General features: G+C 33.2%; 1 protein-coding gene across 4 annotated transcripts in view; it reads right to left on the reverse strand.

Annotated features, from left to right (window-relative positions):
* LOC145203767 (band 3 anion transport protein-like) overlaps positions 1 to 10,929 on the reverse strand; it is a 36,833-nt gene extending 25,904 nt beyond the window's left edge. The window contains exons 1-7 of one of the 4 annotated variants that reach the window (XM_080076073.1): positions 10,688 to 10,929; positions 10,319 to 10,448; positions 9,554 to 9,625; positions 9,038 to 9,177; positions 3,844 to 3,961; positions 1,540 to 1,635; positions 747 to 855 (exon numbers count right to left, since the gene is read on the reverse strand). In XM_080076073.1, coding sequence (XP_079932199.1) covers positions 747 to 855; positions 1,540 to 1,635; positions 3,844 to 3,961; positions 9,038 to 9,177; positions 9,554 to 9,625; positions 10,319 to 10,337 — 554 coding nt within the window. In that variant the 5' untranslated portion in view covers positions 10,338 to 10,448; positions 10,688 to 10,929. Of the gene's footprint in view, positions 1 to 746; positions 856 to 1,539; positions 1,636 to 3,843; positions 3,962 to 5,286; positions 5,359 to 9,037; positions 9,178 to 9,553; positions 9,626 to 10,318; positions 10,460 to 10,687 lie in introns of those variants that run through there. The other 3 variants (XM_080076075.1, XM_080076074.1, XM_080076076.1) reach the window with 3 other exon arrangements.
* Positions 10,930 to 15,234: the final 4,305 nt, after the last annotated feature.

The raw sequence follows: 15,234 nt of genomic DNA on the forward strand, positions 1-15,234 counted from the left end.
GATTTAAGTTTAAAATAACATAGTAGAAGGTTACTGTGGCTTCTTTTCCTGCTTATGACCTTTAAAATCTTAAACGTAACAGCAAGAAACAGCATTTTAGCTTGAGTTGCATAAAAAAACAAAGGTTAACCCTTGTTTGAAGACCACCGGTTTAGACATTTGTAATTAAAAATTCATAATGGCACCAACACGAGCCAGGACAGGCCGGCCGCACGCTTAAATATTTATTAATTTATTTAGAATCGATTTATGCCGAACAAATCTATGTTAACCAACAATTATCACTCAACTTGCATTTGTGGTTTAATGCAAAGGAAACCATAGCATGGCAATGTGAATTATGCATCAATAAACAAACAGCATGGCTGCTATTTTTATGGTCCAGGATTTTTCGTTTATATTTATGTTTCTATTTTAAGGCAACAGAATTTAATTTTTTTCACATTAATTTTTAAAGAACAGGTTTATAAAAAGATTATAAACTATTAAAATCCATAATCTGGTTAGTTTTTTTGTGTTTTTTATTTATTATTTTCAAAAAAAAAATCGAAAAAGGGAATCTTATTCTTTTAGATTTAATTCAAAATATGGGCTTAGAATTTTTTCGTTTAAAAAAATAAACACAAACATTTTCATTGTTTTTACCTTTTGCTATTGAACATTGGAGTGTAAAAAGAATTCTGAACCATTTTTGATAAAACTGCAACTGAATTGAAATTTTTAGACAGGCACTAAAAATAGCATACCTGTCTTCAGCTGAAACCAAGCCGTGTGCTGATTGGATGGTTTTAAGCTCATTTGATGAAAGATGGGTCGTCATTGGTTGATACATTTGCACCTGACTTCGTCTGTGAGCTGAAAAAAAATAGATTATGGATAACATGGACAAAATTGTTGTAAAAATGGTATTTTGGCAAAGTATTTTAAAACTACAGCTAAAAAATGTAAGTTTTTATTTATCAGAGTAAAAGACAATGATTAGAAAAACTTGTGACCCCTTGGGTATTTGCAACAAAGGACACAGTTCCGCAAGGACACAGTTCCGCAAGGACAAAATAAACTAAAAAGGACATTGTTCAATGCACAAAGGGGTTTTATTGGCAAACAGTAACCATTGTCCAACTGCAGTAACAATATCGTATAATTTTCACTGCAAGCACACAACAAAAGGGTTTTGTTGAAAGTTTTGCTCACTGGAACATTTTATGAGATAGATTCATGTGCTAAAACCAGGAAAAACAAAAATAATGTGACAATTTTACAGAAACTGATAAACTTGCATGTTTGAATGTGATTTTTTGTGAAATAACTTTTAAAATGTAACATTTCTTTCAATGTGCATAGAAAAAAGTGTAAAAAGTAATATTGGCTAAAATAATAGTATTACATTCAATACACAACATTTTTTCAAAACCATTTTGTTAGAAAGGTGCTGTGTTTCAATGCCTCAAACTAACTATTAAAAATGTGCCCAATTGGGCCTAGAAAACACTTGTAATTTATCCACACACACTTAAAGTTAAATTAAACTTTGCTTACAGGAGTAATCCCCTTCGTGATATTTTTGATGCGGATAATTTTGAGCGTTCCCAGCCATTCCCAAGTTAGAAAAATCCATCTTCAAATGGTACGGTTCTGTGGGAAAAACAAAATACCATGGTAAAATAATAGTTGTCGAATTTTGTAAAACTGCAAAAATCAGCTGTTTGAATAATGCAGCCAGGTTAAAAATATTCCACATATCACATATGCACATATTGTGAAATAACATTTGTTATTGGATGGAAAATTTAAAATTTACACATGGTTGTGGAAAAATATATATGTCAAAATAAGATAAAATTCCCAATGTAGCTTTCCAAACTGAATCATGTACAGAAACCATTTTGAAAAACCGCACGAACGAAACTATTAAGCTAAGTAAAACTCCATGCCTTCAGCATGAAAACTCCATGTTTTGGATGAATTTGCGTTTTGCGGAATAATTATAAAAGAAACACTTGCAATTAGGGTTGGCAAGCCGGTCAATTGACCGGTCAAATACGGTCAATTGACCGGTCAATTGACAGCACTTTATTTAACCGGTCAAATACTATTTTTAATTTCAAAAATAAAATGTGGTAAATTTTCTTGGACTTGCTTTTTGGTTGTTGAAAAGGGTAATTTATTTCTAATAACCCTCAGGTAGAACAGTTTAGGGCATACTCTTGTATTAATAAGTGATTTTTAAGCTAATGTAGATGTGTTTTGTTCATTTGAAAAAAATCCCATAACAATTAGGATATACTTTTCATTTGAAATTAAGATCTGATTTACGTTATGGCAAACTTTGCAAGGTTTCCAATGCAATTAAAAAACATGGATCACTTCTAGCACCGTTTTATCTTAATAAATTTGAGTGTGATAGGTCCATGAGGGGAAGTTAGTTCATTGGTATTTACTTAGGCATTTTGCAAATGTTGCACATTTTTACTGACAGATAAAAAATCTAAGTAATTTAAACCATCTGTGTAAACTTGTAGGCCCACAGTCCTTTTTTCTATAGTTGATCCAAAAATTGTTTGTAGCTATATATTTAGCTTATAATTGCCCAGAATAGATTTTTGTAGATAAGTTACTGTTCAGTACTTATTGGGATAAAGTACGTACATATCAAGCTTTTGTATATTCCTTTTTTGTCATGAATGGACAACAGCTTAACAGCATAAATTACGATTTTAAGCAGGATAAGCGAGTTTTGCAGTTAAATCTCAGTCAAAATTAGACTTTAATCTGATGTATATAGAATATTATGAGAATCCAGTTCACAAATGTGATTACTGAATGAAAATTACAGACACACAGGTGGGGCCATTGATGAAATGAAGCATGCAATGCAATCGGAAAAGTCTGTAATATAATATAAACTGAACATTTCCTATTTCACAAACAAATTTACATGAGTTGAAACCTTCATTTCCATTACTTATGGTTTAGAAGAAGATTAAACTTCCAACTTTTAACTAAAATTGCAATTTAATAATGGGAATAGTATTTGACCGATATTTGACCTATTTGACAAGTATTTGACCGGTCAATTGACCAGATTTTATTTGACCGGTCAAATGCCCAACCCTACTTGCAATGCTTGAATCAAAATTGAAGATGTGGCCTTTACAAGTAAACTATAAGTTTTATACAAACTAAGTATCAAACTAAAAAGCTAACCCTTAATTAAAACAAAATTTGTTATGTGCCATTCACAACAAAGCATTAATGTTTTTGTAAAACATCTGGATAAAGTCATGTGAATATAACGTTTCAGTTTCAGTCAATTCACTGATAAACTGTTATTTAATTCTGCGACAGGTGTTTATAGCCTATAGACGTGTTTAAAATGACAAAATACATTGTATAGTTTTTAATATCATATATTGACAAAGTCAAGGATAACATAAGGTTTTGTTGAGTCAAGGTGTTTACCAAATGGTATTGTTGTGTTTATCACCTTTGTATTGGAAGATTGACTTCAATTTGAACACATTGGAAATATATATTATGATAACAAGGTACTTCATAATATTGATAAGCTACTAATGAAATATATTCTATCGTTTCCGAAGCATGGTCTGTTTAATAAGTGTAGAAAATGAAAATAAATGCTATAATACTATTGAATTTATTTGTTTTTTGAGCAGGAAAAAGGATTTTTGTTGCAGAAAGAGGAAAAAACTATCTAAGAATGTAAAAATGCAACTTCGCAAAAATTTAATCATGCAACATAAAAACATACAATGGCCTATTGCTTCATTAGCAGGTGTTTATGTGGATAAATAACAACGTGACATTGACTCATATACACACCATCTTCAAAAACCTTTTCAATTTCTTCATTAAGTGAAGTGTCCATATGCAAAGTTGGGTTATACGAGCCTGAATTTCCTGGTGTTCGTTCAAGGGCTATTCCACCACCAGACATCCTCTGCAATGAAAAACAATAATTGAAATTTTAAAGCCTCGTGAAAAATGTAATTGCTTTAGAATGTAACATGTATACTTTTGCAGCTAAAGTTTAAAGTCGTATGATTTACTGTTCTTATTTGCTTATTGAACATAGGTATAAGTAAAAATAGCGGGAACATGTTTGCAACCATATTACTATTAATTTCAAAAGCAAAAGTACTGAAAACATATGTGAAAGGGGGAATATAATTTAAGTTTTGCTATTTGTTTAATGACAATCAGGAAAATATGTATCCTCCAAAACAGTAGGCAAGGAAATTATGTATCTCTTTGATCATATGTTGTTGTATTCAAAATAATATTGTATACAATGGTATGAAAAGAAAAAGTATAGACATATCTCTGCTGGTAATGCCAATTTCTTGAATCTAAACCATTGGTTCCCAACCTTTTTACGCCACTGGACTGGTAAAAACCTAAAAAAAATCCATGGACCGGTAACAAAAGATCGTAGTGAATGCAACAGATATTTGTATGCTTTTTGTTCACCAGCGTTATCGTTGCGCAACATAATGCAAGGTTTAGTCATAGCCTATATATTTAAGACGAAAAATTACAACCAAACGGCAATCAACTCCACTGAAACAACAAAACGTCAATCTATTTACATACAAAGTCAATGTTAGTGGGATGTTTGCTGTTGTTTAGCTGCCAGTAGGAATCTCATCTCAAAAGCGAAGAATATCTTTGTTTGTTGAATGCTAGACGCAGTTTATGACAAAACAATCATAAACGTCACAAAAGTTTTATTGAGTAATTTTGCTGATATCAACAGTGGAAACCCCAGTTTTACGGCCAACAACTTTGCATTAGGCCTACTTTGAAAAGTATACATAAAGTAAAATAATTTGTGGACCGGCAAAATATTTACGCGGACCGGCACTGGTCCGTGGACCGGCGGTTGGGAACCACTGATCTAAACCACAGATTTTTATGGTTGCAATCATTTTCCAAAGACATGTCATTAACATGTGGTGGTAGGTGCATATTATAGATACTGACACTGTATTAAACTTTCAATTGTTAAAGGAATAATGGTAAGGACACAGTCAATTCATGAAAGTGAATTCAATGGTAGGTGTGAAAAATATGAATGGAAAATTTGACCTCACTATGTAGATCTCAACTTTTAACCCTTATTATGTATAAACAACCACAAGAAGGTTTAAAAATAAAATCCTAAAGTAGATCCCATGAAATGCTTTGCAAATCCAAATGGACGGAATATTTAGGAATAAAATATTGAAGTGTTTAGCAATGATTAGTTAGTTTTAGCTTTGTTACCTTAGGAAGCATTGTTGAGATTTTTCACCCTTACAAGGCTAAACGCAGGACAAGCAAAAACAATTTAGAAGCAATATATATATATTATATTTTCTAATCTGCAAAAACATTATAAACATCTTATTTCTACAAGGCATTTAGGTTTTGCAAGGGCCAGTGAAATATATCAGGTATTTTAAAGTGAACACATTTTTCACTTTGTCAGTTTTCTGAAAAAAACAAAATAACGATTCTTAAAGTCAAGAGGAATATATGCAAGCTGCATTATGCTCACAGACCAGGAATTATAGGATTACGTACACAATTCAAAAAGTGAATTCCTTATTCTGTCACTTTCTTTTTACTTTTACAAGCTTGCATCATTTTACTTTTCCCTTTGAAAATGACACCAAAAATTTAAAAACATTAGCTTGCCTGTTTATTGACAAAATACATTATTAAAGACACATTTGTGTACTCTGCAGTGTTTTGCATTTTTGTCAACAGTACCATTAGTTTTGGCATAGGAGACATAAACCAGAAACAAGCAGACAATGGAATGGAGACAAATGAGCAGAAAATACCACAAGACCATGTTGTTATCTGGGAGATAGTGTGAGGGACCAAAACCACACAAAACATATCTAAACTATGTTCACTTTCCCAAACCTCCACTCCCACAAATGCTGGTTTGTCTTGTACGTTATTCAAATTAATCCATGCACAATTACTCACTGGAAAAATACATCAATGTATCTCAGCAAAATACAATTAATCAAATTCTTTGGGCCTACTGCAGCAAAATAATATACCCTTTTTCATACAGTTTATTGTATAAAATGTAAATTGAATAAAGGCAATGGTATATAAGTACGTATTTGCCAAAATTTAATTTCTCCCTGATTTTTTTATATTTCAAAATACCACTTTAAGCAAAATAGAGAAAACCTCATTTAAATGTTCTAAACTTTTCGTAAAATTTCTAATTCATGACTTTTTTACGAACTTTATCACTTATCATCTTATCTCATGGGCAACTTGTCAATAATATCAGCACTACCATCATTTCTATGACTCCACACTTCAAACACAGCTACACAAGATAGACCAACAGTATATGGTCACTGCTGAGGTCACTTATCATCTGACATTTGCAGTTAAACCACAACTCCTATGGGAGGTTTGTATTGTTGACCACTGCTTATTATTGTCAGTGGTGATTTTAATGACTTGGTAGCATCAAAGCATGTGCATATGTTTGAAAATATCATTTTGTAAACAATGTATTATGTTGGTGCACTGAAACCACAGGCATGATAACATAATTAAAGAGTTCTTAGCAAATATTCTAGTACTGTAGACAACGTTTGTGCAAGTGTCCAATATTTTGTTATACTTGTGAGATTACATGATTTGGAGCTTGTACAAATTAAAGCCTTTTATCTGAAATGCAAGCAACGAGTTTGAGCGAGCTATCAAGTTTTCCGTGGACTATTATTTTCTTGACTAAAAGTTATACATATATCTAAAAACCACATCCTTTACGATTTTCTAACAACCACGATTTCAGAACACAGTGACTTTACCTTGTTAAATGACCTTTTGACACAAAGTATATGGAAGTACAACACAAAACTTTGCTGCAGTAAAAAAAATCCATGTAAAACCATGCAAAATCCACAATACACATGCCACTAGTCAAACTAAATCTTTCCTGGGAAATGGGAAATGGGAAATGTGCAAGTACCCAGAGCTTTTAAACATTCCCAATAGAAAATGTTTGATAATGCAATACAAGGACCCAATACAACCAAAAATCAGACTTGGTGTCTTGGCGTAGTGGTTTCAGGCCGTAAAGATATTTCAATGGAGGTAAATGACAAATTGAAACAAGGGCAAAAATGTGAATGAAGATATTTTGGAATGCATAAACAGATCTGTTGTTGCTTAGCAAGCAGTGAGGTAAAAATATCTTGGCAACTTCACCGGCTTTTCACTACTCGGATACTATGGGGTTGTTTATTCAGTTGATAAAGGTCGTTGTTAATTGAAATGCAGCGGTTGCCAATATTGTAATAGTTAGGACAGTGATTAATGATTGATTTGTCTGAGTGTCACAGTAAGGTTAAATTACACATTCCTCGTGACCTTTAACCTCTATCTTAAAATACTACACCACACAATTTAACTGTGATTATAGCAATTTTGCACCAAACACAAGAAAAAACACTTTTCACACATATTTTCAGCAAGTATATGTTACAAATTTAACCATAATTTTCAGTTGTGTCTTACACTAAATTTTAACAGATGTTAAACCAAAAAATAGAAAAAATACTGATATGTACTAATGTAGTGGCAGGAAGACATGCTACAATTTTGTGTTCTAGTAACATTAATTTAAGCAACCAAGTGACAGACAGTATTTCAGCACATTCAAGCTGAAGGGTATATCATATTCATACCACAAACAAATGTATTAGATATATGAAACCAAGCTGACCACAGAAATGCAATATACATGCTGTGGTCTATTATGCAAAGTAATGGCACAGTTCCTGTACATATTCACAATTTATGACATAATGAAAAACAGAGAGTCTTGTCAAAAAGGACGATAACGTTTATCATTATTATTGCACAAACTTTCTGACATCTGTCAAAATTTTTGTAAAATTATTTGAAAAATTTAATATACTTGATTGAAATACTGAAACAAACGGAAAAACAGCCAGACATTCTCAGTCATAACAATTCCAGTCTTTTGTAGATCTCATTGCATTACTTTGTCTAAAAGATAATTATTTCACCTGTATCTTCAACCACATCAACTCTATATCTCTTACTACTGACAACAGGCAAAGTTACTGCGAGAGTATTTAAGACATGAAATCATATTGAGAAGGGGTCTATATGTGTTAACAACTGCTACATGTGCTTCATAAACAATAGATCATAAACCTTACATTCTCCTTGAGGCCTTTTTAGCCCATAACATAAAACATCACCACAACAATAATGCTTGATAAAAACTCTATGGCGGTACAACATCAATAAAAACATGTTCATTTTATTAATAGCCCTCAATGACTTCTTTATATATGGTAATTTACATTTAAGTAGCTGCATAATTCAATGTGACTTAGTAAGAGTAGTAAGACTTAAAACACTGGATATATAAGGTTGTGGGATTGTGTGTTATGGTTTAGTTATGGAATGACTTTTTGACTTTCAGTTCTTTAACTTTTTAAGTTAACGTAGGGTGGTAGTGAAGGGAAACAGGCAATTAACTATAAACCGTCGACGACATCCATCAATTTTGACTTTTCACTCTTACAGGATATTAAAGTATTGCATCGTGAATTTTGTTGGAAAATCAGACCAGAGAAAAACAATTTTGATTGTACATATCACATAAAATAGACAACCTTGTTGTTAAAATGTGAGGCAGTTTGTACATAACCCTTTAGTGATAATTCATCATGTTAGCTAAAGTCGGTACATTTTTGAAAAAACAGGTGTTTGGATAACTATTAAAAGTCTAGTGAAGCATTGCTTAAATCCAGTGGTGGGAATTGTTTGTCAGCCGTTTCTATCACAAAAGTCATATTTTTCAGCCGGTTCTGTTACAAAAAGTCCACGACAGTAAACAGTCATGAGACGGTTCTATAGAACCGGTGCGAACCGGCTGAATGCCACCACTGCTTAAAAATATCTAAAAATGAGCAATTAAGTGCATCAACATGATTATCTCGAGCCACAAAATACTGACCCTGATATCAGTAGCAGGCTCAGCAGGCATCAAATCTTGGTTTGCCATCAGGTCTGAGAAACTCAAGTGTCTGCTTCCCTGCACTGGACTGCGTGGTACAGTCGGTACATCACTGTCAGCATGTGGCCGACCACCGCCATCTGTCAAACATACCAAACAGTAAGTGCTATGCCAGTTGAAAAGTTTAATGCAAAACCAATGAATGCACTTGAAATGTTGTTGTTGGTAACAATACTCTTTAGAAAAAGGTATTGTATATATTTGCATTGTGCCAAATTTTTTAATCCAATTTTACAACTATTTTCTGTGTACATTTTGTATGCTTACATTCTAAATAGGTGTGAAAAAACGTTGTTACACAAACAAACTAAAAACAGTTCAGTTCAATTCAGTAAAAACTTGCAAGTTAATAGCCAACATTATTAAACTACTGCTTATGTATGAAGCTACAAAACGAGATAAACAATTTAAGAAAACATAAGTGTTGTTTTAAGCTTTGGTGATGTTATGTATTACCTTTGTTCAGATCTTGCATGTAAATGAATTCTTCATTGCTCTTGTTGGGGGGTAGCGGTCCATCTCCAGGGCCTGCAAGATTTCAGAGATGCATAAATAATGGAAAAAAATTTACATAACTATATTTGCAACAATAAACAAACAATACCAGTACCAACAGCAAAAGGGGGTCTGTCAAATTTTACTACCTTTACACCAGCAAATAACATGTGGAAAAATGTTAAACCACTTCATTTAATGTCTTTACAAGCTGGCTACGTTTTGACAATTGCTAGTGTCTTGTGGTTCTGCTCTCAAAAACATACAATTACTGTCCACAAAATCTTTGCAATGTTACACTCTGCGTGTGTGTGTGGCAACTAAGCAATTGATTTTGCCATTTCGTTTCTGTGGTAAGACTCGATTACATTTCAGAAACATAGAACCATTATTCTTAACCAAACATGTTGTAGGTTTAACATACTGAATTTATGGTTTTGTTTTTAATCCCAATTTAAAAGTTTTGGTGCTTTTGCGTTATATCATGTGCCAAAATCTAGATCAATATTTTTTACCCCAAATGTGTGGACTTTTAGATGTCTTGTTTCATAAACTTATATTCCATCAAATTAATAGTTATGCTGAGAAATAAAAACATAGTGATACTTAAAGAGGTTGCAAAATACTGATATAGGTTGCATTATGAAGCAGAAGTGCAAAAACTTCGACACTTTTTAGCTAAAGTTTCGCTAGTATGCAAGATCCCTTAAATAAGGCTTTACATACCATCAGTCCCACTAGCCATTTTCTATATCTTCGAAGTAGTGTTCTGGTCGCGTGCTTTCCAGAAAGTTCCAGTTAGACAAGCAAAGTCTTCTCAATGACACGGTGGCTACCCAGATAACCTGGCAAACTTCTGCAAAAAACCTTTAAGTTATTCACATTTTGCAGACAACTAAAAAAAATACAATGCACAAGTGCGAAGTAATAGGTTCAGGAAACATACCCAAAACCTAAATTATACACTACATATATCTTGGTTCCTTATTGAATCACAAAAAAATCCTACTAGTGTACTGCAGACCATGTTCTTATAACATACATGTGACATCCCTACAGTTCAGCTGCTCATATAGAAATGATCTCATATCTTACCTTTCGTGAGTTTTAAAGAAGCCACTTGTGGGGGTGTGTACAGCATTAAGGCTAACTTAAAAATGCCGGCGCTTGGCGTCGTCTCGAACAAACAAGAAAAGTTCTTCTTCAGTATCAGTGAAATAATGCAAACACAACAAGGTGAACAGCTGAGATTTCAAGGGCATTAGATTGGCAAGATGAAGCCTCCCTTGTACTAAGATCCTAGGTAAAACTCAACAACACACTGAATTAACAAACCTGTACAAAAAAAGAACTGGTTGTTAGGTGGATTGATTTAATTAAATATTAATTCCAACAAGAGGGGTACAGAGCTGTAAAAATTTAATTGGCCCATGCAGTGTTTGTTTGGCAGTAGGTGATAAGTTGTTTTACGATGGGTAGCACTTCGTTTGTTCATGGTTTCCAAATATTTTTTTTATTTGCAAATTGATTATTAACCACTACGACCGAGCACATTTTTGTATGTTTTCGTAAAATATTTTGTCCTTTTCCTCAATTTAAGTACAAAAAAATAAAATTGTACCATACATACTGCAAAACACATTGATTAATTTAAAATTTTAACTTAATCCACAGTTAGCCCCATCGTACACAACACAAATATTCACTCTAAAAGCTAATTTTTGTTTTAAATAAACTCTTGGGTAAACTGAACAAAATAAATTGCATTAATTAATCTAAATTAAACTTTTATCATCTGCATTTCTGGTTCTAAAAGAACAAACAATTTCCAACAAAACATCAAAGCATCTCAACAAAACCTACATACATAGAACATCATTCTTTGGATACATACATAGCACAATCCTGTATATCTAATGCACACAACAATGGTCAAGGGACTAAAACATGATGGCTGCTTAATGACCTCCAGGTTGACCTACCATGGCATTGGCAATATTACAATGACAATAACAGTTGCTCACTGATTGTCTAGTCCCTGTTGCATGTGTGGTTGTGTGCATGTGACAACCCTCTACTTATCTGCCAGATTATGAGAGGCTTAGAGTGAGGTGATTAAGCAAAATGCTGAGTTGGTTGAAACAAAAGCTGAAAATGACAGAATTAGGCAAAATAATGTATTTAATCTATTCAAAACTGCAATAACATATTGGTTCTGGCACAAAAAATACAAAATGCTTGCAAAGCACAATATTGTAATAAAAACCAAAATAAGAAACATTTCAACAGTAATCAGCATGGAGAAAACATAGCAAACGTTGAAATGTACATGCTGCAAATTGAAGTGTATTTTGGTTTGAATATTTATACCAGTGAACCATAATGGCCATTAAAGCTACCAATATTACCCAAAAATACCCTTAATGAATGCTTAAAAAGTGCAATTTATTGAACTAACAGAAACATAGAATAAATAAATTTATTTTAAATTGAATTTGCTCCTTCAACACCTTGAACGAAACTTGTTTTTGAAACTTGACTAAAATGTCGTCACACACAGAAAATGTCACAACATGGAAAGACAACCACAAGCTCAAATACATTACAACATGGGACTTTTCCAATGTAGTGCTTCAGAAAGTGAAGAGGTTTACAAAACACTGCAATGTTCTGGCGCAATTGTGGCCAAATAGCTAAGTTAACAAACCCAAAAGCAATATATGAAGGCTTCCTGCATAGCCTTTGATCAAAACACAGCATTAAGTATCATTGTTAAGAAAAACGAACAGTCAAATGCTGGTCGCAACCCTAAAACTTGTTAGCCTAAAAAAAAACCTAAGAATTACTTGTCTCCAAACTTTGCAGCCTCTTTGCTTTGCACTACGAAGAACATACACCATATTAAGCAAGACAGTTTGTCAAAGCTTGACATCTCAAGGTGAAACAGTGACATGCAGCGCTAAAGCCTTATTGACCCAACTTCCATAACAGTGTGGGGTCCTTGCCAGTAACTCGTTTCCTGTGCGATATGATTAGTAGTGACTGCAGTAAGTTGAAAACTCGCTTGTGCAAGACAGGAAACATTAGTCTTTACAAGGACAAATTTCGGTCACCAAAACGTGTGGTAAACTTCTTTAAGATACTAAGTATGAAACTTAAAACAGATGTCAACGCAATTAGTTAAAAATTGTAATGAAGAGGGCATAATGAAAGACATCACCACATTCAACATCACATTAGTAGTAGGTTTTCTAAATCATATATATATATGGCCTGTTTCAATTCAAATCGTAAAAATACTCTGTGAATGTTGTCAAAAACAAGTGCAGCTCAAATTTCAAGCAAAACAAACTGGCTTCCACTACTCGAGTGAGCTTTTTCCCCTAATGACTTCCTTTAAATGCTGAAAGCAAAACTAGCATGGGAACGCCCCCTTTTAATTGGGTTGGTATTGGCTCTTATTTACTTGTCAAAATGTAACTTTGATAAATTTTGCAGCACATTTTTATTGTGCATTTTCACTGTATTGTAAAGAACTACCGTATATTAAGTGTAAAGTTTAAAAACAACTACCCACGATTGAAAAATCAGCGACACATGCACACAACAACATTTTATCAGATAAACACAATCTAATGTACAGGACAGGCCACTCTATTCAAATTATATTGATAATGTTGATACCAAATGATGTTTACCAAGTCCTTATCTCGTTGTTAGCAAGAACTCTGTACCAAACTACATGTACTTCAGGTAATTAAACATTCTGTATTAACGTCATATACAAACTGATACAGTAGTATCTCTTATATATGTACACAGACTGAACAGGCTATCAACAAACCTGCGTACGTAACTAGACTCAATTATATGCACATGTAAATGACAGTCAATCATTTTGTGGAATATTTTTATCTGTGTATTTTCAATCATTTTAGAACTAACTTACCACACAAAAAGTAGTCCACCCTGTATAAGTATATATCAACAAGCTGAAATCATATTGCAAGCCTTGAATTTAAACATTTGACATTGCACACAGTCACACACTACACGGAACAAAAATGTACTAGCTTTAAAAGCCTTGAATATTGTGTCATCTTTTTAGAACCCGACCATTTTTAGATTTGGAAATATCTTTATTTTGGTCTATTGCTTAAATGTCATAAAAAGAGTATTTTAAAACCCAAAATTTTGAATAACAATTGATATAACATTTGATGAATCAGAAAAACCACAGTCACTGTTTATTTTGTCCATAAAAATTTGACAGCAAAGTTTGGATTGGACCAAAATGGTTCAGTTTCATTTTGCAGAAAATAAAGCAAACTGCAGACAAAAAAGCAGATTTCTTGTGGACCAACTTATTAACTCATAACTAAAACACAGTATTTTGCACACACAAATTTAAAATTCTTAAATTCATGTTTCTTGAATTAAAAAAATTACTGATATAAATAAATCAAAATGGCTAATTTTAGACACAACTAATCCAAAAATAGCATTTGCAAACTGTAACATGTGGTGCAGTAAACACAAGACAAACCGGCAGATACATACGTGGAACGTGACCTCCTGACAAAAACAATCTCAAAATTCCGGATTTTCTGGAACATTCGATAAGCTGTACAAAATATTAAAGATGCAAAAGTAGCAAAGAACAAAAACGATTTAGGACTTTTAACCACTTCAACCGAATAATCATAAATAAATCGAAACATCAAGTACACTTTGCTACAGTTCAAGCAAATATTTATTTAACCCCCGACTTATAACGCAACTAAGCCAAGCAACAATTTCAAGTTCAACATTTACACGCCCACCCCCGCTCATATCAACTTGTTTACAAATGTCTTTGCCAGATTTTTTCTGCACCAGCGCCCACCTACGGCAGGAAAATGTCAACATTTTGGCCGGTTGTTTACTTTTGTGTTGGTACAAATTTCTTAACTGCAAAAATTTTTTTTTTTTAATTTAAATTAAGGGCAGGAACTTGGCCGAACGGTCTGGCGCGCCTGACTCATATGCAGACTTAAAAAAAAAACTGATCGGCATTCGTCCCCGGGAGAGTCCTGGGTTCGAACCCCGTGAAAAAAAAAATTGAAATTAAACTTTATTACCGTTGGTTAGAAACAATTTTGTCATTTTTCACAAAAAATAAAAATAATTTGTTTACAAAAGTTTAAAAATAGGTTTTGATAACTTGTGGTAGAATGTGTAGCCTATTTTATATTTTTGTGTGTTTTTCAATTTAGCGGCCCATCGGACACGTCAAAGCTATTTTGTCTTTTCTTTCAGGTCTAGCGTTCTTATTTGTCCTCATACCAGACCCTTCAACACTTACGCAAATCGTTTCAAAACTGTTTCAAAAATCGTAAAATCGTAAAACTGTAAAACTGTTTCGGTGCGACACTACCTTCGCCTCGAGTTACAATAACGCAGGGGTGGGCAAACTTTCCAGTGCAAGGGCCGCATTCAAAAGTTCTTAATCTCAGGGGGCCGCATAGTATTTCACCAACGACCGCCAATTGCTTGCTTGTTTTTTTTAATAACTGGTGTAAAGAATTAGGTTTATATCCTGTATATACCATTTAAAGCCGCCTAAAATGCTCAGATTAAAAATTTCTTACTTGACGCATAAG

The sequence above is a fragment of the Phallusia mammillata genome, chromosome 8, assembly GCF_965637545.1.
Source record: "Phallusia mammillata chromosome 8, kaPhaMamm4.hap1.1, whole genome shotgun sequence".
NCBI classification, from domain to species: domain Eukaryota; kingdom Metazoa; phylum Chordata; class Ascidiacea; order Phlebobranchia; family Ascidiidae; genus Phallusia; species Phallusia mammillata.